Below are 25824 nucleotides of genomic sequence, written 5' to 3' on the forward strand. Positions count from 1 at the left end.
CACACATGGGAAAAAATAGCCAAGTTTTTTGTACCTTCGGTGTGGGCCAGACATTTGGTGACCAGGTTAATACGCTCCTCTTTTGTCATCCTCACAACAATTTTTGGAATTAGTTGCTGAGTTCATCATTATTTTACAAAAAACAAATTGGTAACTGATCTTCAAAACCTCTTCAATTATTAAGGGACTGAGTAGATATTTACTTTGTTTCAAATTTTTATGAGGTAGATATTTAAACCCCAGCTGCCTGTCTCCAAGACTCTACTCATAGCCACTATGCTACTTTTTACTAATCTAGGTTGGTAATTGCATAATTTTAGACATAAACATATTTTTCATATAGTGACAGAATTTTATAGTATGTCCTATTTTTAAAGATAGAATATGTTGTACACTTCCTGTGGATATATTTTCCCTTTATTTTTATTCAGAGCTATTGCCTATATACAAACAATACTGTGCATATAGAAATATCAAAGAAGTGTAAAAATTCCTAAAAGAATCTCAGAATTGAGGAGATTGTATCTTTTATATATACAGCTGTTATATGTGGTTTTTATCCCCTTCATTGTTTAAAAGCAACATCACAAAACATAGGTACAAAAAATCCCTACTTGAGTAAGAAGAATGTGACTCCCTTATCAGCTGAAATCACCACTTACTTTTCGTAGAATAATTTGTGTTGAGAATAAAACCAGGGTGCTTCTTCACACACTGACACCAAAGTGGTGAATTTTATTGTATTTCTGTGATACATAATTATAAAGTAACATCAGCGATTTTATGTGTAGATCCTGCAATTATCTGCTCCATTCCTGGTCTTTTAAACCAAGTCATCCATCAGACCTTTAAAACAAGCCAATATCAATTTTAAAAAGAAAATATTTATTCCACACTGTCTAATTCCACTTTAAGCAAGGTATTTTAAATGTGTCTTAAAACAGTGTCTACTTTCTCAGTATTCTGTTAGACAAAAATATTTTCTGATAGAGTTACAGGGTCTTTGTGGTACTCAGGAAGATGACACAAATAAGGAGATTGTAGAATCATATGATTTAGAAGGATACTTGGAGACCACTAATTCCATCTTTCTCTGCAAATTCAGGAATAACTTTTAATACTTCCCTAGTAGGCAGGCATTCAACTTATATTTGAAACTATAGAATTGACATAATTTATAGTATTTGGGGGAAATTCTGAGTGATATGATATTTTCTTTTTATTAAGGTAGTATCCCTACCTCTACAAAGAATGACTGTAATATTTATTCTACCCTACAGATTTTCAGATAGAATACTACTCTTGTGCACTGACCTATAAAACCAATACATATGTGCATGAACATATGTGTGTGTGTATATCTTTTTTCCCCTCTCAATGTACTAGAGCAGAGCTCTGCACCAGGTATACAGTGGTTAAAAGAACAGTTATAACCTTAACCTTCATGAAGTATCTTGTGTCATCTGCAAGGTTAGGAGTGGGTATAGAATATTAGTATTCTATAGTATTACTCATAGTATTACTCATAGTATTCTATAGTAATACTCATAGTATTAAATGAGCAGCTAATACAATTTCTGTAGAAGAAAGAGATGAAAGAAAACAAAAAGGTTAACATGATGGAAACTAATGATAGAAACCTATTTAAATAGATTTGCTGAAAGGCCTCTTTAAGGAGACATCATGCAAGCTGCAACTAAGCTGTAGAGAATGAATCAGCCATGGAGAGTAAGGGAAAGAGTATATTAGATCAAGAGAATGGTACATTTGAAGATCTTAAGTTGGGCAGAGATTGAATGTCAGAGAAACTATGTGAAAACAATGGAGTTGGAATGCAGTTCCCTTCAATGGGGAAAAGAATTGAGATGCAATTGGAAAGGAAAGCAGGCCCTTGTCCACAGTGATGAGAGCTTTGTACTTTGTCTTCGGTGGTGCAGGGGCAAAATAGAAAAGTAATATAAACATATTTCTATAAAAATACTAATTGTACTATACTGTGAATAATGGATAGGAAGACAGTAGAAATAGACATGGAAATATTTGAATTTAATCATCCAAAAAGTTGTGTGATTTAAATACAGTTTAATTTTTTTTTATTATGTGTTTTGATTTAATCTTTATTGTATGTTTGACAATTTTTAAAAATGAGGAAGAAACTTTAGTTAAGAAATTTCATTTAAAATAGTGTAATATAACTTTAAGCAAAACATTTCAATAAAAGTTATTTATTTACATTTTTTCTACCATAATACCTACATACAGCTGTACACAGAAGAAGAAAATCTGTGATTGCCTATTAACAAAAATATGATTCATTTCAGATATGTACTTTATTGAAAGCTTTGTAACCAATTATAGGGTCAGTAAAAATGAAAAAAAATTTTTTTTATTAACTACCATACAGATCAATAGAAATCAGTAAGATAATAATTGTCCTCAGGACACACATACACAAAATTACCTAAAAAAAATGATATATATATTTTTCAGAAATCATTGACAGTTTAGTACATAATTGAGCTTTGTAGATGAATAGATTTCCCAGCTTTATAAGGTAGGTTCCAGGGGTTCAGGGTGCACAGTCATAAGGTTAGTCACTGTTCTGAAGGGACAGTAATAGTAATTGTTTGCAAGGGTGTCAAACTTATTTTCACTGGAGGCTACATCAGCCTCACAGTTGCCTTCAAAAGGCTGAATGTAATTTTAGGACTGTATAACTAACTACTCCTGAACAGTTAAGTGAGAGCTCAGTGCTGCCATTGGGTAAAACAAGGTGGAGGGCTGGATTCGCCTGGGGTTTGCCACCTGTGGTTTAGAGGAAGCAAAGTCAGTGGCAGTTCTGAGGTGAGATGACTTCCTTAAAGCTAGAGCAGAGGGTGTGTGAAGGAACACAGTAGGAGATGAAACAATGAAACTAGAACTAAGCAAAAATCTTCAATGTTATGATTAAAAGTTTGGATTTCTTTTGCTGACAAAAGAATAATTGAAGGGTTTTGAAGATAAAACACAGATTTCCATTCATGACTTAGGAAGACAAGTGTAGCAGTATGACGGGAATGTGGTAACCAACCCATTAAGAGTTCCCTTTGAAAAGGGATGAAAGACCAATTGTAGCGTTTGTAATAGGAATAAAAAGGTGAGGATTGAGACTGAAACAATAGATTTGTAGTCTTCAACAGTTATAGAAATGGGGATAAAGCTGGAGGAGAAATCAGTTGGCCTGGCACTGTTCCTAAGCTGACCAGTGCAGATGAACTCCTTCCTCCTAATGATTCCACATTTCATAATTTGTATCAATAACTTAGGAACCTACAATACCAGTTCTCACTTTTCAAAATAGTATTTATATGATCTATGTCTGAAGCTGAGTGCATATTTCCCCCCAAAGAAGATCTAGTGCACAGGTGGAAAACACAAGGCCCAAGCTGAACCCGGCCCTCCACCTTGTTTAATTTGGCCCAGCACCTTGTTTCCACCAGGTGGCAGCACCAAGCTCTTGCTTCACTGTTAAGCAGTAGTTACATTCATACAGTCCTAAAATTGCATCTGGCCCTTTGAAGGCGACAGCAAGGCTGAGGTGGCCTCCACTGAAAATGAGTGGGATGATCAGATATGTAGCACTATTAAATGCAATGCAAGGCATAAATTCAATAAATACTGTAAGATAACCAAAGTGGTTACTAAGGGATGAAGGAAAGAGTCTATTTTGACAGAGAAGCTAAGGATAATCTTTATACAAATTTTTATTTGAACAAGCTATAAAAATTAGAAAGATATTTTTCTTTTCTTATTGGCATAAGGCCAGGTGAATTGGATTTAATGGCTACCCAAATTCTACCTATAAAATATTTATATTTGTTTCTGTTTATTTTATAGTTTATAATTTCTATTTTTAAAAATTTTCAAATTTCATACTGATGATAAGGCTTTAAAATATAAGCGCACTCTCCCACTCTTTCTCCTTCCCTTCCCCTCTCTCTAAAAATAAATAAATAAAATATTTAAAAAAAAATAAAAAAAAATAAAATATAACTTTTAATCAGATAATGAAGTGGGTAGACGATAAAACACAGGCTCTGTCAGATTGTCATCTCTTATTTCAATGTTTCTCTTTTATTTTGCTTGAATAAAATAATCTCAGTAATACATAATATCACAAAAATATGTTCTTTAAGTGTAAAACAATACAAAGTGTATTTAGAATACTCAGAATTATTCCTCATATGCACATGCATGTGTGATTGGAGTTAGAGTCAATCAAACAAACAAGCACACAGACAAAGAAAAAAGTATTGCTCTGTTCAAAAGAAAACTGGAGGGAAAGAAAATTGCAACTTTTACCAAGTTATAAATTAGCAACAAGAATAAAAGTACATTGATTTACTGTATTTAAGATTTTAGGAAAGTATCAACAAGGAGAAAAAAGTTGGATGTTTCCCTTGTACATAGTTGAGTTATGTAGTTTAAGTTGAGTAGTTATACCTAACTAGTATAGGATTAAAATAAAGAGAATGACTCTTTTGTTTATTCCTAATTTGTCCCAATTAAAAAAAAAAACACTTGAAGAATACACAGGATACAAGATAAGTGTCTTATTATGTTTATTTCTAGGATTAGAATGTATTTTGACTTAATAAAATTCACCAGTTTCAGTATACTTCCTCAGGTCTAAAAGGCACATCAACATAATTGCAGACTTTTAAGAAAAGACTTTTTAAAAGATTTGTTGGCATGAAATTATGGATGGTGTTTCAGCCTCAGTTTTCCAAAAGCTGCCTGCTTAGAGCTCTGAAGGACTATTAGTCATGGATACAGATTTATCTGAAATTACCTCAGACATTCTTCAGGATCCACAGAATATGGAGGCAGAAAATCTAATGAAGGCATTTATTTCTAGGGTAAGCAGTTTAGGAAAGCTTCAGCACTTTCTCAAGTTGTTTATGAGGTGACTGAATTAAAACCTACACTTTAATTAATAACTCAGGCATTTTCGCATGACCCTAAAAAACAATGTAAATGGAGGGTCTTAACCTCATTCATGAGGGAATTGAAGCATGAGCTCAAGGCCTCCTCTCCCACTGTATAGCTTACACAAAATGATTTGTTATTAAAGGCAGATGCCTTTGTTTGAGATAGAAATTAAAGCTCAAAATCTTACGGTCAGTCAACACACTGTTAATAGACTCATGTACAGCTAAATCATCTTCTGTGAGTTTTGGCATAATAATAAGCAGGAATAAAACATAGGTAATTTGCATCAGGATGACAAATTAGACCTAGCCAAACAAAAGCAGTATGATCGTACCTTGTAGATCAAAGATAATCCGATTGTCTCTTTTAAAAAAATAACTGAGATTAAATATAGTCAATTTGATCATTAACTGGTTGTTCTATGAGTTCTCATGTTAGTCAACCTGCTTTAAATTACATAATTATATGTTTTATGAAGTGAACAATATTTAAAAATACTCAGTAATACCTCAAAAATTTTTCTAAACTTGGTATCAGTGACAAAGAAAATCAATATTTGATATTTACTGTTTGCTTCATTAATCACTGAGGCCAGTAAATGGGGTAGTGGATTTTCTGTACCATGTCCAAACAAACTGGCTCCACTGAACACATCTTTACTTCCCTTGGTACCTGAGAGCTGCCTCCTCTCATTGGCAGATGTGCATTTAGGTAGGAGAAAATCAGAATGTAATTAGATCCTGTGAAGGTGCCACCTCTGAGGAAGTGTCCCTCTATACAGCGGCTAGTTGAAATAACATGTGTGTGCTCTTGTTTGTAATGTCTTAGTTGGATGTATTGGACAGACTGGGAGGAAGATGAAATAGATGACAGCGTGGGAAGGATCGAGAAGGCCTGGATGGATGGCTTCAATCGGCAGATTTTTGTGACTTCAAAGATGCTGTGGCCAAATGGTTTAACTCTGGACTTTCACACCAACACCTTATACTGGTGTGATGCTTATTATGATCATATTGAAAAAGTGTTTCTGAATGGAACTCACAGGAAGGTAAAAGACAAATGCTGCTGGTTTTAATCCGCAGCCTTCTTTTTTCACGGAGCGTTGTTGTGTTGTGTTAAGAATACTTTCAAGTTTATTTGTTCCCCTCTGAGGTGGCTGCCAGTAGTCTCTGTGGGTGGCTAAGCATTAAGTGGTGCAGCTGGCACTGTGCTTTGGAGAAGGAGCCCAACTCACTGCGGTGTATCAGCATTCATGAAATTTTTTTAAAGCAGTTCTTAGGATATTAGAGTTGTTTTAAAATGCAGCTTCTCTACATTAGTGATGAGTTTGCTATGACCAAGAAACCCAACTCTTTTGAAATATCTTTAAAATTTCAGCTGAAATTTAGCCTATATATTATGACAAATTAATTATAATGCATTTATTTGAATAAAGAAATTCATGACTTTGAAATTGAAGCATAAGAATAAACGGAGCTTTGAGCTTGTTGATATGAATAGATATCCACTTCTTGCCTCTTTTGATAGAATTGTTGTGAAATGATTCTGAAATTCTGGGGTAAGTTAAGAATGTAGTTGACCGTGTGACAAAGCCGATGTTAGAAAAATATCACCTCTGTATTTTGTATTATAATTACCTAAGCATGTAGGACATTATGAAATAGCTTTGATTATTTACTTAAATAATGGAAAAGTGGAATGTTCAAAATTATCAAAGTGTTTTCTTTGGTACTGCACTTTCTTCTTTTCTTTTTTTTTTTTTTTGGAAAGAAAAACTGCACAATCGACTAAGACTATTCATTACGAATTCTGCTTAAGAAGTAAATAGTAGTCAGTTAAGATTATTTCATTCATTTATTTACTCTAACAGCTCTTTAAATATTTTTTTCCAAATGAGTAAAATTTATTGGGATTTAACCAAATGTCACAAAGTCCACAGGTACTAAATAAACACCTATGATTCCTTCGAAGATGTTGACATGTACACAGCATAGATAATATTTTAATGCACAGTACATTTTAGCTGTCATGGAGGTGAGAAAATTTAAAAAAGAAACTGTATCATTAATTCAATATATGAAAATCTGTTTTGAAGAATCCAGATAAAAGGAGAAAAAATTGAATTGCTAACACTACATTATTTAAATAATTTCCTCAGTTCTCTAATATTAAATAAAGTGAGCACAAAATGCTTTTCTATATTGTATACAATCCTTTTCATACATGGTGAAAAAGTATTATCATTATTAGAAGTATTATTCCTGTTTTTTCCTCTACAACCCTACCTGTGGAACAGGACTCAAAACACAATTGCTCCATTTAAAAGTGAAAATATAAAACTGTAATGTAAAGAATATACCAAGATAATCAAAATTGAAATTAGCCAGTAAATCTTTTCATTTACTATTAGTACTTTTTTCCTATGTTCAAAACTAAAATCTTTATCTTTCTCCCTATCATCTCCTACTTAATTTGCATTTACTCAATGAAATAGGAAGCTCTCTTTCACTCTAATGTCTTGATACTATGTTCTATCTTTGGCTGTTGGGTGAACAATATTGCAACACAAAGGAGGAACCCAAAAACAACTGGAATTATCTTCTGGAGGGCAGGCCCTTTGTTGTATAGGCTTTCCCCTCTAAGTGAGTGTTCTAGAAACCCATCTATAGCAGAGTACCTGCTGGCATTGTTGTGAGGGGCTGTGTTAGGCTTCAGTGAAGGTTTTTTGAAGGCTTCTTCAATGCATTTGCCCATTTCATGATGGGTGATTTATAAGCACAGTGGCACACACTGTGCTGAATGTTCAGCAGTCTTTGAACAAAAATGGCATCATCCCTGTGCCCCATCCTCCCTATTCACCCAATCTTGCTCAGAGCCAGTAATTTTTGTTTCCTGGGATTAAAAAAAAAAGTGCTCAAAGGGAAACGTTTGGCCAATATGGAAGAAGTGAGACAAAAAAACAGCAGAAGCACTAAAAGGTGTCAACATTGATGAGGTCGAAAACTGTTTTCGGTAGTGGAAAAAAGGCTTGGTAGGTGTATTACATCAAACTGAGAGCACTTTGAAGGTGACTGAAGTTTAAACATTTAGTAATAAATACACAATATTTTTATAAATAAATTTTGGGCTTTATTGGCCCCTTCCCTTAGACATAATAACACTAATTACTCAGATCAATTTCTGTCTCAGGATATGATTCTGAAATACTACAAAGAAAAGACACAGGGAAGAATAAACACAAATTTATTTTAATGTTTGCATTTCTTAACCATATGTGTAAAGCCAAATATGACAAAGTTCAAATGAATTAACTTTAAATGGCCTCCTTCAAATAAGTTCTACAAACAGAAAAATATGCTCACACTGAAATCCATTTTTCAAATATACTGAAAGAAAATACTGAATTATGACATCAGGTAGATAGTGATCTGCTTAATCTGCTATTCTTATTTGAATACCATATTGCATATATATTTAGCTATGTTTCTAGAGGCGAGTTCTGAATTTTCACAGTGTGTTTACATTTTACAGATTGTTTACAGTGGGAAAGAGTTGAACCATCCTTTTGGACTGTCACATCACGGGAATTATGTGTTCTGGACGGATTATATGAATGGTTCCATTTTTCAACTAGATTTGATAACGAATGAGGTGACATTACTGAGGCGGGAAAGACCACCCCTGTTTGGGCTTCAGATTTATGACCCACAAAAGCAGCAAGGTATTAAAAACCAGATAACATTGCTTTTGAGTTTCACATAAAATAAAATTCACAGTACTTACAAAAAAGTTCTATTTGATAGCCTTGGCTGAAATCTTGTGATAAAAGGTATCTAGCCACACAAAAGTCAATCAAGTGTTTGGAATTATATATGCATGAAGTTCAAGATTTTCTCCAAATACTTTCTTTTTGGTGCCATTTTCACTGGTCTGTTAAAGTAAAAAAAAAATTTTTTTTCAAAAATTAACTGTCATGAGCAGTTAGAAAAGCTTTATTGGGAAAGGTATATTGTAGGAACATATTTAAAAATACATTATATAAGAAGATTACATTTTCAACAGTATCTTAGTATATGTTACCTGATTAGTGTGGTATACATTTAAATAACTTTAATTAATTTAAATGGTATAAAAGTAAAATAATCTACTATGATATTCATGTCTTATTAAAATCAGAAATATTCTGTTTTATCTGAGTTATTACTATTTATTAGGCTACCCACAAATAGCATGACTTAAAACTTAGGCATTAAACAAAGAAAGCCATTTGTAAATTATGCACTAGATATTTTGTTATGAATGTAAAGGCATTGTTCCTTTTATAATAAGGAGATATTTTTGTGGACATTACATAAGTATATGGTTTAATACAGTTAGGGAAAAAGATAATATCCTGAGTTTTTCAATACACGTTATCAATAGGAAGTTACCTAGCAACAAGAGTTTTTTAAGATATGTCATATTTTAGCTAAAAGAGGGATGTTAAAGCAAACTGTCTCAATCAAGAGCTTCATTTTTTTCTACCATATTAAAATTGCTTCATTGGCATACAAATATAATTTCATAAAATCATGAAAGTACACAAAGCAGGAAGTACATAAATTTTAATAGCTAATAAAAGATAAAATTACCCTTAAAAATAAAAATGAAATTTTTTGAGATGGGGTAAACTATAGTTGTGAACAAAATAAAACATAAAGCGACAGTTTGCATCGATCATATGGCAATATTTTCTGTTACAGTCACCTCAGTCCTGACAGCCTCCCCCACTGTCACTTGTCTCCACTAAACTGGAGGCAAGAATATGAACAGGAACAGCCCTTCTCACCTCCTGTGCTGTCTCGCTTGCAGGGTTCTTGTTCCCTGTAATTCTACACTCATTAGTTTCCTGGATATTATTTCAACAATCAATATACAATCACATTTTCTATTTTCATTCTTTTTAGAATCTGTTCATCTTGAATGTCATTTCTAAACTCCCTGAAGTCAAATCCCATGATGTTTTCACAATCTTCACTTTCTTTAAAAAGTCCACCAATTAAAAGCAACATATGGGTTGATAAATACCCCAGCTTACTCTAAAATGGATTCTGGTTTAAATCTGTATCCTGACAATTTTTTCTCAAAGTTTGGACACATCATAAAAATTTAACAAAGAGAACAAATGCTTTCTTGTAGGGCATCTCCTGTATGAGCATAAAATTTCTATGAAGAATGAATATTTGTTACAAAAAAGTAAGACAGAACTGTCCTTGTATTTTAAATTAATAAATTTTCCTTTACTACTTCTCCATCTGAAGGCATATATCTTTAAATTTCCTTGTATATAAACACTTTAAATAAATATTCAAAAGGGTGAGGTGTCACAATTATGTGCAGTAAGTGCACAACTCTGATAGTAGTATGAGGATTGTATTCCAACAGTCATGAGGTATATCAGACAGCATTATTGACATATAATTACTTAGTGCTATCGTTTGCATGGACAGTGATTTTTTTAAAGTCCTCTAAAAATTTATAATTAAAGGAATATTAAAATGAGAATTTATCCCTGATTATTAAACTCTTTATACAACTTCTACGGTAGAAATCATTATGCACTGTGTTACTGACAGAATGTGTTTGGCTAAATTGATTACCTACTTTTCATTAATTTAGGTGAAATAATCAATTAGTTTGAGTTCTCTAGCTAGTCTTCATGGCTAAGGAAGTACTCAAATCTTCTGAACCGATAATACAGTATAGAAATAATGCCTGATCAATATCTCTTAGTCAATAGACATTGAAATGGATAACCCACTTAGGATTTAAATTTTCATTATATTTTACTACATTCATCAAAATAGCTAGATTATGAAGCAAAATACAGCTGTATGTTTAAATACAGATATGTTATCTTACTATGTTATAATTTTCGCTCATTAGTATTTCTCATTGCATCTTTGGAACAACAGATATTAATAAATAATTAGAAATATAATTAGTGGCACATAAACTTTGGTTATATGCTGTCATGTTAACTGTTTTTTTCTAAGGATAAATAGTTGCAATTAAATAGAAAACAAAATGCTTAAGTAGTATATATCTCTGTTCTTGGAATGGAATAAGGTATTCTCTTATAACCTTGTACTTTTTCCTTCTCTCTCTTTACGAGAGATGAGAGTATATGACATCATTTGTATATGTAATACATATAGACTACACTTATTTATAATGAAAAGAAATAGTTATATATCCTAGGCTATTTCCGCTCATCATTGAACACGTGATGAATGATAATCTATTGGGACAAGTTAAACACTGCAATGTTTGTTGCACGTAGCAACACTTCAAATCTTGTTAATTCATTTCTTAACAATCTCTGCGAAGCACATCTAACTCCTGAGGCTCACAGTGTAATAACCTAGCATGTCACTTTAATCACAGTGCTGGTACTCACTCTTTAACTGGCAATACAGTTTTAATGATTATATTATTTTATTGTATGTGTCTGAGTAATTAAACATTCTTTATTTTCCATGTTTGAATAATATCTTCTGATAGTATCAAAATGCTATTTATTGATACATTAAAAAATGCAACACCAAGTAAAATGACTGTGGCATTTAGAATGGCCATCGGGGTTGCTAGTATTGTGGAGCTCTCTGTGCTTATTCTATACATATGTAACTTAAGAAAATATGTAAGTTTATCCTTGCTTGTCCGACTTACAGGAATAATGACATCAAAATGATGATTACCTAAATTTGATTTACTCTTACCTACATCTTTAAAAACAGAATCTCCAGCCTCTTCAGAATTTTACCTCAGTTGTATCAGAATCTCCAAGGGCATCTCCTGTATGAGCATGGACATGGATTTCCCCCGGTGCCTGCTTGGCAGTGTCTGCACACACCTCATCAGTGTCTCTGCTGTTTAGGCCACCGGGACAACACTTTTCCCCAAGTGTTGTGCAGTCTCCTGACACCAGCAAGGCCACTCCTTTTCAAGGCTTCAAGGATAGCCAGTGTTCCTAGGAATCCTCAATGCACTGGCATGCGATGCACTCAGTGCTCAGGAGTGAATGATAACCCCCTCCTTTCCACAAGCTTGTTCGCATTGTATTCACTTGAGATCCAAAGCTACACTCTAAGTACAGGTGGTCTACCTGCACTTAAGTCTACTTTCTAAAAAACTCAGGCTTCCTAACCTGGGAAACTCTCCTAGACAGATGCCATCCCTTTTTTCTATTTTTCCTCTCCCTGCAACCCAACTGCACATAAATCTCTGTCTCCCACAACCAACATGCAAATCCCTTGCAGCTACCAGCACATCATATATTTTTAAACATTTCTGAATTTCAGCAGAAGCCCTGAGGACTTCAATTAACTAACAAATTAATTAGTTAATTACCTATTAATAAATATGTAATATATATATATGTACATGTTTATGCCTATACACATCTCCTAGAAATCACAGGCTAACCTTGGGTGGACTCGGAGTTCTCTGACACATGTCATGGATCCCCCTGCAGGTGACAACATGTGTCGAGTAAACAACGGGGGCTGCAGCACACTGTGCTTGGCCGTTCCCGGAGGCCGGGTATGTGCTTGTGCTGATAATCAACTTTTAGATGAAAACGGAACAACTTGCACATGTAAGTGTCCCTTCTTGTCACACTCATTATTTTTATGTGTCTTTTCGAAGACCAGAAGTAGATGAAACCAAAGGGATTAAAATCAAACTTGGAAAAAGAAAGGCAAGTAAGTACTTAGGTATGATTCCTTTTAGACTACAGATTACTAATTTCTAATGCACTGATGAAGAATGATAATTGTGATGTTTTGCAGAGTATCGCACCACTGCTGCATATAGTTTAGTAAAAGAATAGAAGTAATTAAATGTCACAGAAGACAATATTTTATGAAATACTTAGGGAATCTCAACATCGGTAGTTTAAAAATGTGTAGTTAGTTGTTCGTTATAGGGATGATAGGTGGATGCATAACATGGACCTCGAATTTCTTTTAATAGCCTTGTAAACTAAATTATATAGATTTGCTGGTTAAGGGCAAAGAAGGAGGTAAAAATAAGAGACTTTTAAGGTATGTCTAGGCTTTATCGAAGTATTCAGTTAACTGGATTGATTATACTGGATTCAAGCAACTATAAACTTTTGCTGACCTTCCTCAGTTTACTCATTTTGTTAATCAAATGTGGCCCTTTTGAAATTTGTCCTTTCTACACATATATCATGTCCCTTAAGAACAACAGGAGCCACAATGCTCTGAATACGTTGAGTACTGTAGAAACATCTCTGCAATGATTTAACCTTGATTTGTGTGTTACTCATGATTCCCTAAAGAAATAGAACCAGCAGGATATGTGGACTAATAAGTCCCAGTATCTGCCGTCAGCAAGCTGGAATCGCAGGAGAACCACTGGTGTAGCTCTAGTATGAATTCCGGTAGACCCGAGACCCAGGAAGAATCAATGGTTCAGTTTGAGTGAAGGCAAGGGGAAACAAAGTCCCAGTTTAAGTCAGACTGGAAGAATTTCTCTTACTTATCCGGCCTTTAACTGAGTGGACAAGGGCCCCCAGTATTAAGAAGGGCAATGTGCTTTAACTTAGTCTACTGATTGAAATGTTAACCTCATCTAAAACTCTCTCACCAAACAATGTTTGACCAACCATCTGGGTATTCTATTGCCTAATAAGCTGACACATAACATCAACCATAGCAAGTTACTAAATAAATATCATGTATTTTTTTCTCTCAGTTATAATAATTGTCTCTGGGGAAGCAAAAGGAAAAATAAGTGCAATAAAGAAGACTTCAGCTTATCTGTAAATTTTCTTTTTCTGAAGAAGAAAAAATGTGCACAAAGAATTTCTAAAATATGACTTAAAATGCAGTAACATTTGAGAATATTTTTAAAGATATGTGAAAAATCTACCCATGATGTCGTTAGTCAGTGATAAACTACTAAAACATTTTGATTCAATTCCTTGTAATTATATATCTCTGGAAAGTTATTATTTTCTACTACTAATAAGAATGACAGGTTCATTTATTTAGTTCTCACACTGTGTGTGGCATTTTCTAATGTATTTTTATGATTCTCATTAGGTCCGTCATTAATCATATCAGGAAGATGCAATTACTATTTTGTTTTATGATTTAGAATTTAGATTCAGGATTAATAAATTTTCAAAGTTTACCTAGTTAATAAATGGAATATTGGGAATTTAGACCACAGTTATTTCATTTTGGACACTGAACTCTTAATTAATTGTACTTTAAATTTTGTAACATATTAGAGTAACTTATATTTTCTTTTATTTTTACTTAATATGAGCATAAGCATCTTATGACATCTTTTATTATTTATGCTATTACAGTTGTTCCCACTATTTCTTTCTTTCCCTACTGTGAACTTAATTTTTTAAATATATTTATTGTTTATGACTACTTAATTTTTTAATGGCTGATTTTAAGCCATTTATCTTTTTCTCCTACTTGATGTTTGGTATTATTTCTGATTCATTATTATATGCTATTTGTGTGTTTGATTATGTTTACAGTTCGGCCTGTATTTTACCATACACTCCATGAGCAATTTGTTACATCCTCTTAATGCATTTGAAATAATACTATCAGTTTTAAATTCTGTTACTATTACTAGTACCAGAAGACTTTAAAGAGATGAAGACTTTAATTTCCTTTATACTATTCTATTCATCTTCCTCAATTTCAGTCCTTAGTATAATTTGGAATTTCTGATAAGGAACATTATTTTTAATTACCAAACATCAAGTCTTTTTATACAAATGGCTAAAAATAGCCTCTTTAACAAATGGTGTTGGGAGAACTGGACAGCTACATGTAAAATAATGAAACTTGAGCACCGACTTACACCATGCACCGAAATAAATTCAAGGTGGATGAAAGACTTAAATATAATCCGTGAAACCATTAAAGTCCTAGAGGAGAACATTGGCAAGAAAATCTCAGATATTTCACGCAGCAACTATTTTACTGATATGTCCTCTAGAGCAAGGGACATAAAGGAAAGAATAAACAAATGGGAGTCATCAAAATAAAAAGCTTCTGCATGGCTAAAGAAAACAGTATGAAAATAAAAAGAGAACCAACTGTATGGGAAAACATATTCACCAATGATACCTCAGACAAGGGTTTAATCTCCAAAATATACAAAGAACTTAAATGACTCCACTCTAAGAAGACAACCAACCCAGTTAAAAAGTGGGAAAAGAACTTGAACAGAAATTTCTCCAAGGAAGACATACAGAGGATCCAGAGACACATGAAAATATGCTCAACATCACTAGCTATCAGAGAGATGCAAATTAAAACCACAATGAGATACCACTTTATACCAGTCAGAATGGCCATCATAAACAAAGCAAGAAACAACAAATGTTGGAGAGGTTGTGGGGACAAGGGGTCCCTAGTTCACTATTGGAGGGATTGCAGACTGGTACAACCATTATAGAAAACAGTATGGAATTTTCTCAGAAAAATAAAAATCGACCTGCCTTTTGACCCAGCAATTCCACTGCTGGGATTATATCCTAAGAAACCTGACATAATAGTCCAAAAGAACCTATGCATTGTAATGTTCATAGCAGCACAATTTACAATAGCCAAGAGCTGGAAGCAACCTAGGTGCCCGTCAGTAAATGAATGGATTAAAAAATTGTGGTACATATACACAATGGAATTCTATGCAGCAGAGAGAAAGAAGGAGCTACTACACTTTGCAACAGCTTGGATGGAACTGGAAAGCATTATGCTGAGTGAAAGAAGCCAGGTGGTGAAAGACAAATATCATATGATCTCACTTTTAACAGGAAGCTAAACAACAAAACAAACAAGGAAGCAAAATAAAAACAGTGACACTGAAATAGAGAACACGTGACAGCAACCAGAGGGGAGAGGAGAGGGAATTTCAGGGGAAAAGGGGAAGGATTTACAGGAACTAGTATAAAGGACACATGGACAACAACTAAGGGGGGTGGAAATGGGAGGGAGGTGGGCGGCACAGGGGGGTGGGCTGGGATGGGAGTAAAAGACAGAATACTGTAGTTGAAAAATAATTAAATAAAAATATTTTTAAAAAGATAAAATAAGAATAAACTTAACAGAAAATATTTAAAATCTATAGGACAGAAACTATAAAGGCCTTTTGAAAGACACTAAAAAGTAGACTGGACAAAAAAGATATCTCTCATTCTTTGATAAGACATCTCAACATCATTAACATGTCAGTTTAACCTAGATTAATTTATAAATGTGACCCCTCCAAAATATCAACATGCTTTTTTATATGGAGCATGACAAAATGAAAGTAAGGTTCATATGGAAAAACAAGTACACAATACATCTGGGAAAGCACTGTGAAAGGCAAAGCTATAAGGGGGACTAGCCCTACAAGATACTAAAACGGGCTACAGCACCTCAATCATTAACAGATCATGGAATAAAATCAAAAGTCCAGGAATAGACCCAACCAAGTATATATGGAATTGTAATATGTAATAAAAGTGGCATCTCAAAACAATGTTTTGATATTCATAGTTAGTTTATTGATCGATTTTACAATATTTTCTTTTACACCTGGATCAATGCTTCCCTAGTTGTATTGCTTAGTACTCAAACTTTTACTTCCCATTGTTTATGTGTTAATTTTCATTGTTGTGCATGATAAATGTAGTATATCTTGAAGTGACTTCTCAAAGAGTAGAAAGAGTGTACACTGTGCAGTTGTATGTATTCAAATATGCCATTTTTGCCTTTACATGTGAATAGTTATTCTTTCAAATATCAGTTCTTGGCTAAACAAAATTTTTCTTCAAAATTCTAGAAACATTTAAAAATTATGTTCTTGGATGATACACTTCAGAGTATAAATATGAATTATGACACTCTGCAATTTTTTCCATTATTAGTAGGATTTTTAAAAAATACCCATAAGACAATTCCTGCAGACAAAAATTCTGAGCTACACTTTCTTTGAGTCACCAGATCGCTGTCCTTCCTTTGTTCTGTGGTATTGTTTACAATTCCTATTTTTTTGTTGTGTGTTTATTTTTAGAAAAGATCTATCAAGACCCATAATTTAACAATAGACAGGGAATAAGCGTTGCTTTGAACAACATAAAGTCTGTCCAGTTGCCTGCTTGGCTAAATATTATCTTAATTATTCAAATACAATTATGGTTTATGTGTACATTTCTTAGTTTATTTTTTTAATTTCTACTATAGATTCATATATAGTTACTTTTCTGGTGTAAATGAGGTTGTTTGCTATCCCAGCTGAATGATTCTGACATTATGAGCTGATGGATTGCACACACACACAGAGACGCAGTAAGGTTTGAGGACCTCTGTCAGGTCTCACCCTGCCTTTGCCACCCCCTGGACTTCTTCTCAGGGGTAGAAAGTAGCACTGTAAGTATCTCCTCTTTTAGTAGGCCCATACCTGATGGTCAGCATTGCAGCTGCAAAGGATATCTCTCCCACCTGAAGATAGATAAGCATGCTAAATTTCTAGTGGTATCACTTACTGAGGCTTCTGAATGAATATTTAAATCTAGTCCTATTGATTTTGCAAAATTTCCTTAAAATAATGGCAGTAGAATGATCAAGATGCTGAATTTCCAGGGCTTTGTGAGTTTTTCCCCTTCATCTTTGTTTTCATAGTGAAAACAAAGGTACTAATATCTAGATGGCTAGATATAGGTACTAATATCTAGATGGCTTTTTAAGCTTGCATTTTTTCTAATTATTTCTTTAATTTTAATTTTGTGAATCACAATTATCTGGATCATTGGCTTCCATAATATATTTCTTATTTTCTTATGCCCCATTAAAAACATATGGATTTCAGGACTTCTGCCAAGATGGAGGCGTAGGTAGAAGCACTGAGCCTTCTCACACAACCAAGCTTAAAAACAACAAAGTTTTAACAACAAAAACATAGTCAAATCACTGAAAATTGAACTACACAGAAGTCTGACAACAACGAACCTTGAGCCAAACCAGTAAGAGGGGCAGAGCCAGCAGCAGAGAGGGGTCGGGCAGGAAAGATCCTGGACCTACCCGAGTGCACAACCCAGGCATGCCGGCAGGCATAGGCAGATCCCAGGTGTGGAGTAGCGGTGCACCCACTGAGGGCTGACCACAGTCACACATTTGAGCGCAGATAAACTGGTGAAGGAGTGAAGCGGTGAGACTGACCTTGCAGGCCCCAGTGGCGGAAAGTGGTGGAGGGGACCTCCATTATCCCTCTCTGACCCCACCCCCACACACAGCGTCACAAACCAGTGACCTGGGTAGCCTGGGCCGGGTGAACATCTCCTCATACTTAACAGGCACAAACAGATCAAAACATGGCTCAAGAACAACTCAGAGCCCCAGAGCCAATAAATCTAAGCAATGAAGAAATAGCCAGACTTTCAGATGCACAGTTCAAAACTCTGGTGATCAAGATGCTCACAGAACTGGTTGATTATAGTCACAAATTAGAGGAACATATGAAGGCTAAACTAATTGAAATGAAGGGAAATGCATAGGAAACCAATAGTAATGGAAAGGAAACTGGGACTCAAATCAAAGGAGTGGACCAGAAAGAGGAAAAAATGAGGAGAAGCTTAGGAATCTCCAGGACATCTTTAAGTGTTCCAACATTCGAATTATAGGGGTACCAGAAGGGGAAGACGGACAGCCAAGAGTGGAAAACTTATTTGAACAAATAATAAAGGAGAATTTCCCCAATCTGGCAAAGGAAATAGACTTCCACGAAATCCAGGAAGCTCAGAGAGTCCCAAAGAAGTTGGACCCGAGAAGGAACACATCAAGGCACATCATTGTTACATTAGCCAAGATTAAAATGAAGAAGAAGAATCCTAGAAGCAGCAAGAGCTAAGGGGACAGTGACCTACAAAGGAGTTCCCATCAGACTGTCAGCAGATTTCTCAAAAGAGACCTTACAGGCAAGAAGGGGCTGGAAAGAGGTATTCCAAGTCATGAAATCCAAAGACCTACAACCAAGATTACTCTACCCAGCAAAGCTTTCATTTAGAATGGAAGGGCAGATAAAGTGCTTCTCAGATAAGGTCAAATTCCAGGAGTTCATCATCACCAAGCCCTTATTATATAAATGTTAAAGGGACTTACCTAAGAAAAAGAAGATAAATATATGAACAGTGAAAGGACAGCAAACTCACAGTTATTAAGAACCACACCTAAAACAAAAGCAAACTAAGAAGACAGCCAGATCATGAGCAGAACCATAGAAATGGAGATCACATGGAGGGTTAGCAACAGGGGAGTGGGAGAAGGAGAAGGGGGGAGAAGGTGCAGAAAATAAGTAGCGTAGACGGCAGGTAGAAAATAGGTAGGGGGGAGGACAAGAATAGTAGGGGAAATATAGAATCTAAAGAACTTGAGACACATGGTCATAAACTAAAGGGGGGAATAGTGGGGGGGTGTACAGGGTGGAGGGGAATGAAGGGGGGGAAATAGAGCAACTGTAATGGCATAATCAATAAAATATATTTAAAAAACATGGATTTCTTATGGGTTGGTATATTCATATATTGATGTTTTATATAAAACTATGTTGATCACTGTTATTTGTATAGAAATAACCCAGTGTAATCAGAGGGGATAAGAAAGAAAATCATTTCATCTATACTTGCTACACTAAACAATGTTAAATTAACAAAATCAGGTGAGTTATAATGTAAGAAAGTATTGCTTTTGGCTATTAAAAATTCTGTATCTTTAAATGGCATTCAACCTCTCTAGGTTTCTTTCAAATGTATTAAGAAAAATTTACAAAAACAATATAGTAAATAATTTTTGTGAATAACCCAGTGTTTTATGTAAATTATTCCAGTCCCCATTCATTTAATTGTAAAGGTTTTAAAAGTACAGGTATACATTAATCTTAGTTTGCAGATGAGGAAATTAAAGTACAAAAGGACTACAAATAAAGTTTTTAGTTGCAGAATATAATGCAAAACAAATACCAGCATATTACTAACATGTCATTAATGCTGATTCTTCTGGGTTCTCATTTAGTTCAGGTTAGTTTATAGTTTTGTGAACTGGCCCCAACTGGATTAACTCAGTAATCTGGTCTAAAGAACAAAATAAAAATACATATTGCAACCTTTGAGATGTGATTGTCTCAGTTTTGGTCATCCTTACTGAATTTATGTCAAATGAACACAAATCCATTGGCATATGGTCAGGCCAGAATTAAACACCACCAGTTATTTCTCAATAAACTTGCTGCATATGGCAATGCCAGAATAGTCATTCACCCAGCAGAAAACCATAGGCATTCTACATGGTTGATTAAGGATGAATTCTAAAGCTGTGCTTAGAAGGAATCAAGAGTGTGAGTAGGGTGCAGTCTTTGTCTCTGTAAAGTATGTGTGTCATGGCCAAATTTCCTCACAATTAAAAGTGAGGCCAGGTGTAACATCATAACTTGGAACCTCCTGCCCTGGAGTAGCATGTATAAAAGCTGGTTGATCAATGATCAAGTTAATTTTGTAATTTATCTTGACACCTTTGTGGGGAAAATTACAACATACAAAGTTAATAAATGTGGATAATGTACAAGAAAGTAAATTAAGGTCCTAAAAATTATATTTTTAAAAAATAGCAGGATACTTTTCTTGAGAGCAATAATACGGTAATTCTTTAAATGCCTCTTTAGTGGCCTGAAAGAATGGGAAATTTCCACTTTCTCACTTTGCTCTCCTAAGAGAGCAACTTAAGCATTTGCAAAAATATTGGTCATTGAAGGGTAGCATTGCACAATTATGTGTCAGTGGTACTTTGAGACCTTCCTTACCTTCTGGAGCACCAGATATGTTCCTCTGTCAGAAACAGCACTCCACTATGCCTGAGCCATTTGTCTGTTCAACTGCAACAGGTGTATGTTCTAGAATATATGCAATCTAATGCATAGTGAAAAGTTTAAGGCAGTAAAAAGTTTAGAAGCACCATCTAGATGAATATTTATGGCTTTCTCTGAATAGGAAATCACAAAAGATTATGTACCACTGAGGCTTGCTGCTCTGAAGAACACTCTACCTAAGGAAAGATCATCCTGCTGTGATCTAAAGGGAAAAATTCAAAACCATAGCAGCAGTTTTCATGCTGCTGTCCTTTATTAGGGACCTTATATAAAGGCATCCAACAAACCACAACTTCAAGTTGCTTTTTTTCAGGTTCTTCTCTCTTCCTGTTAAGAAGAAGGGATAGTTGGAATCTCTGTACTTCCCAAACTCAAAAAAAAATTTATTATATAAGCAAACATGTTCTGTTATTAGACTTACAGGGGCAACAGGAGAACTTTATTTTGTTTTACGTACTGGGATTAATGCTTCAGACTAAGTTATCAGAATTTCAATAACATTCAACAGCCAAATATCAATTGAGAGAGGAGACAAGAACATTTTAGGACACATTGCCACACTGGGTTGAAAGTGAGCCACATAGGCATTCGTTCATGGGTAGCACAGCTTCTTAAACCAAAGTGAGAGATGTATGTATTAAGTACTATTGCTGAGCTGAACTGTGAATCTGAGGTGGTTTAAGCTAAAGTAAAGTAGAAGTTTATTAGCAGGGTTCTTTCTTTACTTCATCAGGATCTGGACGTTAACTCCAGCAATCACTCTACTAATTTTTTACCAAAGCAAATTAATTCTAGAATCAATATTTCCCTTTATAATTTACTGAAGAGTAATAAGTAGGACTGATTTTTATATTCTAATAGCAGGTCTCATAGGATATGTGAGTACATACAGTTACTTGACAGACATGTTATGATTCATGTAATTCTATTTTTTTATTTTGATTAGAGAATTATTTATTACTTTGTCAGTTTTCTTACAGTGAGATAACATTGAATCAAGGGTATTACTAGAAATTACCCTGGCAGTAGAATTACAGGTTTTGTATTAATTTTCAAAATCACAGGGCAAAGCACAACTCTGAAGCAAAGTTTGCAATTCTGACATTGGTTCATATACTGGAAGCTACTGATGACTGTGCCCAAATGCCTGAGTGCTTTACAAGTTCAATCATACTAAGAACTAGAACAAAGTGGCATACATGGGGTTTTTCCTATTTGTTCAGTTTGTTGGTCATGGTAGGAACTTTACCACTCTCTCTTTTTATCTGTGTATTGATCTTTTGTCCCTTAAAATAAAGTAACTTCATCCACATTCTCGGGTGGTGGGAAAAGAACATTAAGTGATGAACCAGTTGAAGTTGTACTTTTCCTAAAGTATTTATACAGTCTCCAGAGACAGAATCTTTCACTATAATAATGGCTAGTTGTAGAATTATTCATCTCTCTTAATTCTGGTAACTCAAGCAACAAATACATTAGAAGATCAAGTCTATACTTGGTTCTGTTCTAAGCATTGTTCTCTACTGTATGTGACATTGTCCTTCCTACATTGAAGAATCTCAAAGGGAAACATTAGATATGTAAAAATTATTCATAAAATAATTTATTCATAGAAGTTTGTACAAGGTCTAAGAATTCTAATTTTGTTTTATAGGTGCTCCTGGCCAGATATACTTGCTTCATAATCTCGTTGATTCTCACAAAAGCTGGTAGATTGCCCGAGATGCTAATACAGATGATATTGTTACCTAGTTCCACACAGTAGGTCAATGCTGGAGAAAATATGTTTTTTCTTAATGTCCAAGGAACTTGCATTCAGTTCTAAATGAAAAACAAAAATACTTTTATCATGCTTTACTTTTTAAAAATATATTTTATTGATTATGCCATCACAGTTGTCCTATTCCCCCCATTCATTCCCCTCCACCCTGCATACCCCTCCCCCACCATCCCCCCGCTTTCGTTTATGTCCATGTGTCCACAAGTTCTTTAGATTCTATATTTCCCATACTATTCTTGCCCCCCCTGCCTATTTTCTACCTGCCATCTATGCTACTTATTCTCTGTACCTTCTCCCCCTTTCTCCTCCTCCCATTCCCCTGTTGCTAACCCTCCATGTCATCTCCATTTCTATGGTTCACTCCTGATCTAGCTGTCCTTTCAGTTTGCTTTTGTTTTAGATGTGGTTGTTAGTAACTGTGAGTTTGCTGTCCTTTCACTATTCATATTTTTTATCTTCTTTTTCTTAGGTAAGTCCCTTTAACATTTATATAGTAAGGGCTTGGTGATGATGAACTCCTTGAATTTGATCTTATCTGAGAAGCACTTTATCTGCCCTTCCATTCTAAACGAAAGCTTTGCTGGGTAGAGTAATCTTGGTTGTAGGTCTTTGGATTTCATGACTTGGAATACTTCTTTCCAGCCCCTTCTTGACTGTAAGGTCTCTTTTGAGAAATCTGCTGACAGTCTGATGGGAACTCCTTTGTAGGTGACTGTCCACTTATCTCTTGCTGCTTCTAGGATCCTCTCCTTCATTTTAATCTTGGCTAATGTAACAATGATGTGCCTTGGTGTGTTCCTTCTTGGGTCCAACTTCTTTGGGACTCTCTGAGCTTCCTGGATTTCCTAGAAGTCTATTTCCTTTGCCATATTGGGGAAGTTCTCCTTTGTTATTTGTTCAAATAAGTTTTCCACTGGTGGCTGTCCGTCTTCCCCTTCTGGTACCCCTGTAATTTGGATGTTGGAGAGTTTAAAGTCATCCTGGAGGTTCCTAAGCCTCTTCTCATTTTTTTGAATTCTTGTTTCTTCATATTTTTCTGTTTGGCCATTTTTTTCTTCCTTCTGGTCCACTCCTTTGATTTGAGTCCCAGTTTCCTTTCCATTACTATTGGTTTCCTATGCATTTCCCTTCATTTCAATTAGTTTAGCCTTCATATGTTCCTTTAATTTGTGACTAAAATGAACCAGTTCTGTGAGCATCCTGATCACCAGTGCTTTGAACTGTTCATCTGAAAGTTTGGCTATTTTTTTGTCACTTAGTGTTATGGGCTCTGGGGCTTCGAGTTTTTCCTGAGCCATGTTTTGTTTTGTTTGCCCCTGTTATGTATGAGGAGCAGAACCTTAGGTGTTCACCAGGGCGGGGCCACCCAGGTCGCTAGTTTGTGATGGTGTATGTGGGGGTGGGGTCAGAGAGGGACAATAGTTGTCCCCTCTGCTGCTTCCCGCCACTGGGGCCTGCAGGGTCTGTCTCACTTCTTGCTCCTTCACTGGTTTATCTGCATGCGAATGTGTGACCGCAGTCAGCCCTCCGTGGGTCCGCCCGCTGCTACTCCACACCTGGGATCCACCCGTGGCTGCCTACTTGCCTGGGTCGCGTGCCCAGGTCAGTCCAGTGGATCTTTCCTGCCCGAAACCACTCTGCTGTTGGCTTCACCCCTCTTACAGGTCTGGCTGAAAGGTTTGTTGTCAGACTTCCATATAGTTCAATTTTTTGTGGTTTGGCTGCATTTTTGTTGCTAAAACTTGGTTGCTTTTAAACTTGGTTGTGCAAGAAGGCACAATGTTACCACCTATGCCTCCATCTTGGCTTATCATGCTTTTCTTATATTCATAATGTAAATAGTTCTATATTTGAATGTGGATGCTTTTTTATACTTCATTTTATTTTTTATATTTATTGCTTTTTATTGAATTCATTGAGGTAATGTTGGTTAATAAAACTGTACAGGTTTCAAGTGTGCAACTCCATAACACATCATCTGCACACTGTATGTCTTAGCTTCCGCTTTACCCATATTATCACCTATCACATTAAATGTTTTCAATAATTAAATAAATGTTTATTGTTAGCTCCAAGATAACCATCCTTAGATTATGAATTACAAAGCTAATCAAACCTGAGAACACTAGTAATGTTTTTTCTGATATAACTACAGACTACATCTGGAAGATTTGGGTTAGGGTTAGAATCAAATAATGATGCCTTATGTTCTGGGAGACTTTGTACATCAAAACCCAGTATCTCAAAATAGAAATTATTTACTATTATTTTAAGAATTATGAATAGTCTGAGGTATTATCCTAGTTGCAAGCTAACATGTTAGCCAGAGAGCAGGTTTCATAAATTTTAACAGGCCACATGCAATTTCTGGATCAGATACAAAGGATTTTATTACTTATGGCACAACTGGCAGCAATGTTTACTTTGGTTTTCCTGGTCTTATCCCACCCTCCAATCATATGAGAACAAAGCAGAGGCAGGACCTGATTGGTGCTGAACATTCAATGGATTTGTACAATACCACAACTGAAGAGCTTAAGAGTCTGCTAGAAAAATCTGCCCAGTCTTTGTCTGTAGGGAGACATTACCTTTACCTCCTGGTTTAGAAAAAAAAACAAAACAAAACACTCTTTGCTCTAGAAGAAGGCACTATCTCTATATTCTCAGCATTCTAGCTTATATAGCTAACAGCCTTAGATGTTAGCTTTATAAGCATTCTTGAAAGACAACCAGAATAAAAGCTTACACAAGACATACAGGGGAATTTGCAATGGAGAAATATCTCTCATCTAACAAATTGGAGTTCAGTGGAATTTCAGACAAACTTAAAGAATGTCAAAGATATTCATATATGTTTCATTGTATTTGTTGTTACACATATAAGCAATGTTTAACTGCTGTTACCATTGCAGTGATAATTGAGCTATATTAGTGACATTGATATAGATCAATATCAAAACTGCAAATATAAAAAGATGCAATTTTCTCAAGATGTTATCTCCACTAATTTTCAAGCAATTATTCATAATTTTTATGAAAAATGAAAATAAAACTTTAAATATTGTCCTTACCTGTTTTTGAAAATTTCTACCTTTGTATTAGAAAATAGTAAAAACTAACAACTAGTA

The 25824-nt window shown here is 34.9% G+C and overlaps 1 protein-coding gene across 1 annotated transcript in view; it reads left to right on the forward strand.

Moving 5' to 3' along the window:
• LRP1B (LDL receptor related protein 1B) overlaps nt 1-25824 on the forward strand; it is a 1762610-nt gene that overhangs the window by 1061473 nt on the left and 675313 nt on the right. The window contains exons 13-15 of the mRNA XM_053655128.1: nt 5800-6019; nt 8503-8692; nt 12488-12610. Coding sequence (XP_053511103.1) covers nt 5800-6019; nt 8503-8692; nt 12488-12610 — 533 coding nt within the window. The remainder of the gene's footprint in view (nt 1-5799; nt 6020-8502; nt 8693-12487; nt 12611-25824) is intronic.

This window comes from Artibeus jamaicensis, unplaced genomic scaffold (assembly GCF_021234435.1).
Source record: "Artibeus jamaicensis isolate MK-2021 breed Jamaican fruit bat unplaced genomic scaffold, CSHL_Jam_final contig_935, whole genome shotgun sequence".
Classification (NCBI taxonomy): domain Eukaryota; kingdom Metazoa; phylum Chordata; class Mammalia; order Chiroptera; family Phyllostomidae; genus Artibeus; species Artibeus jamaicensis.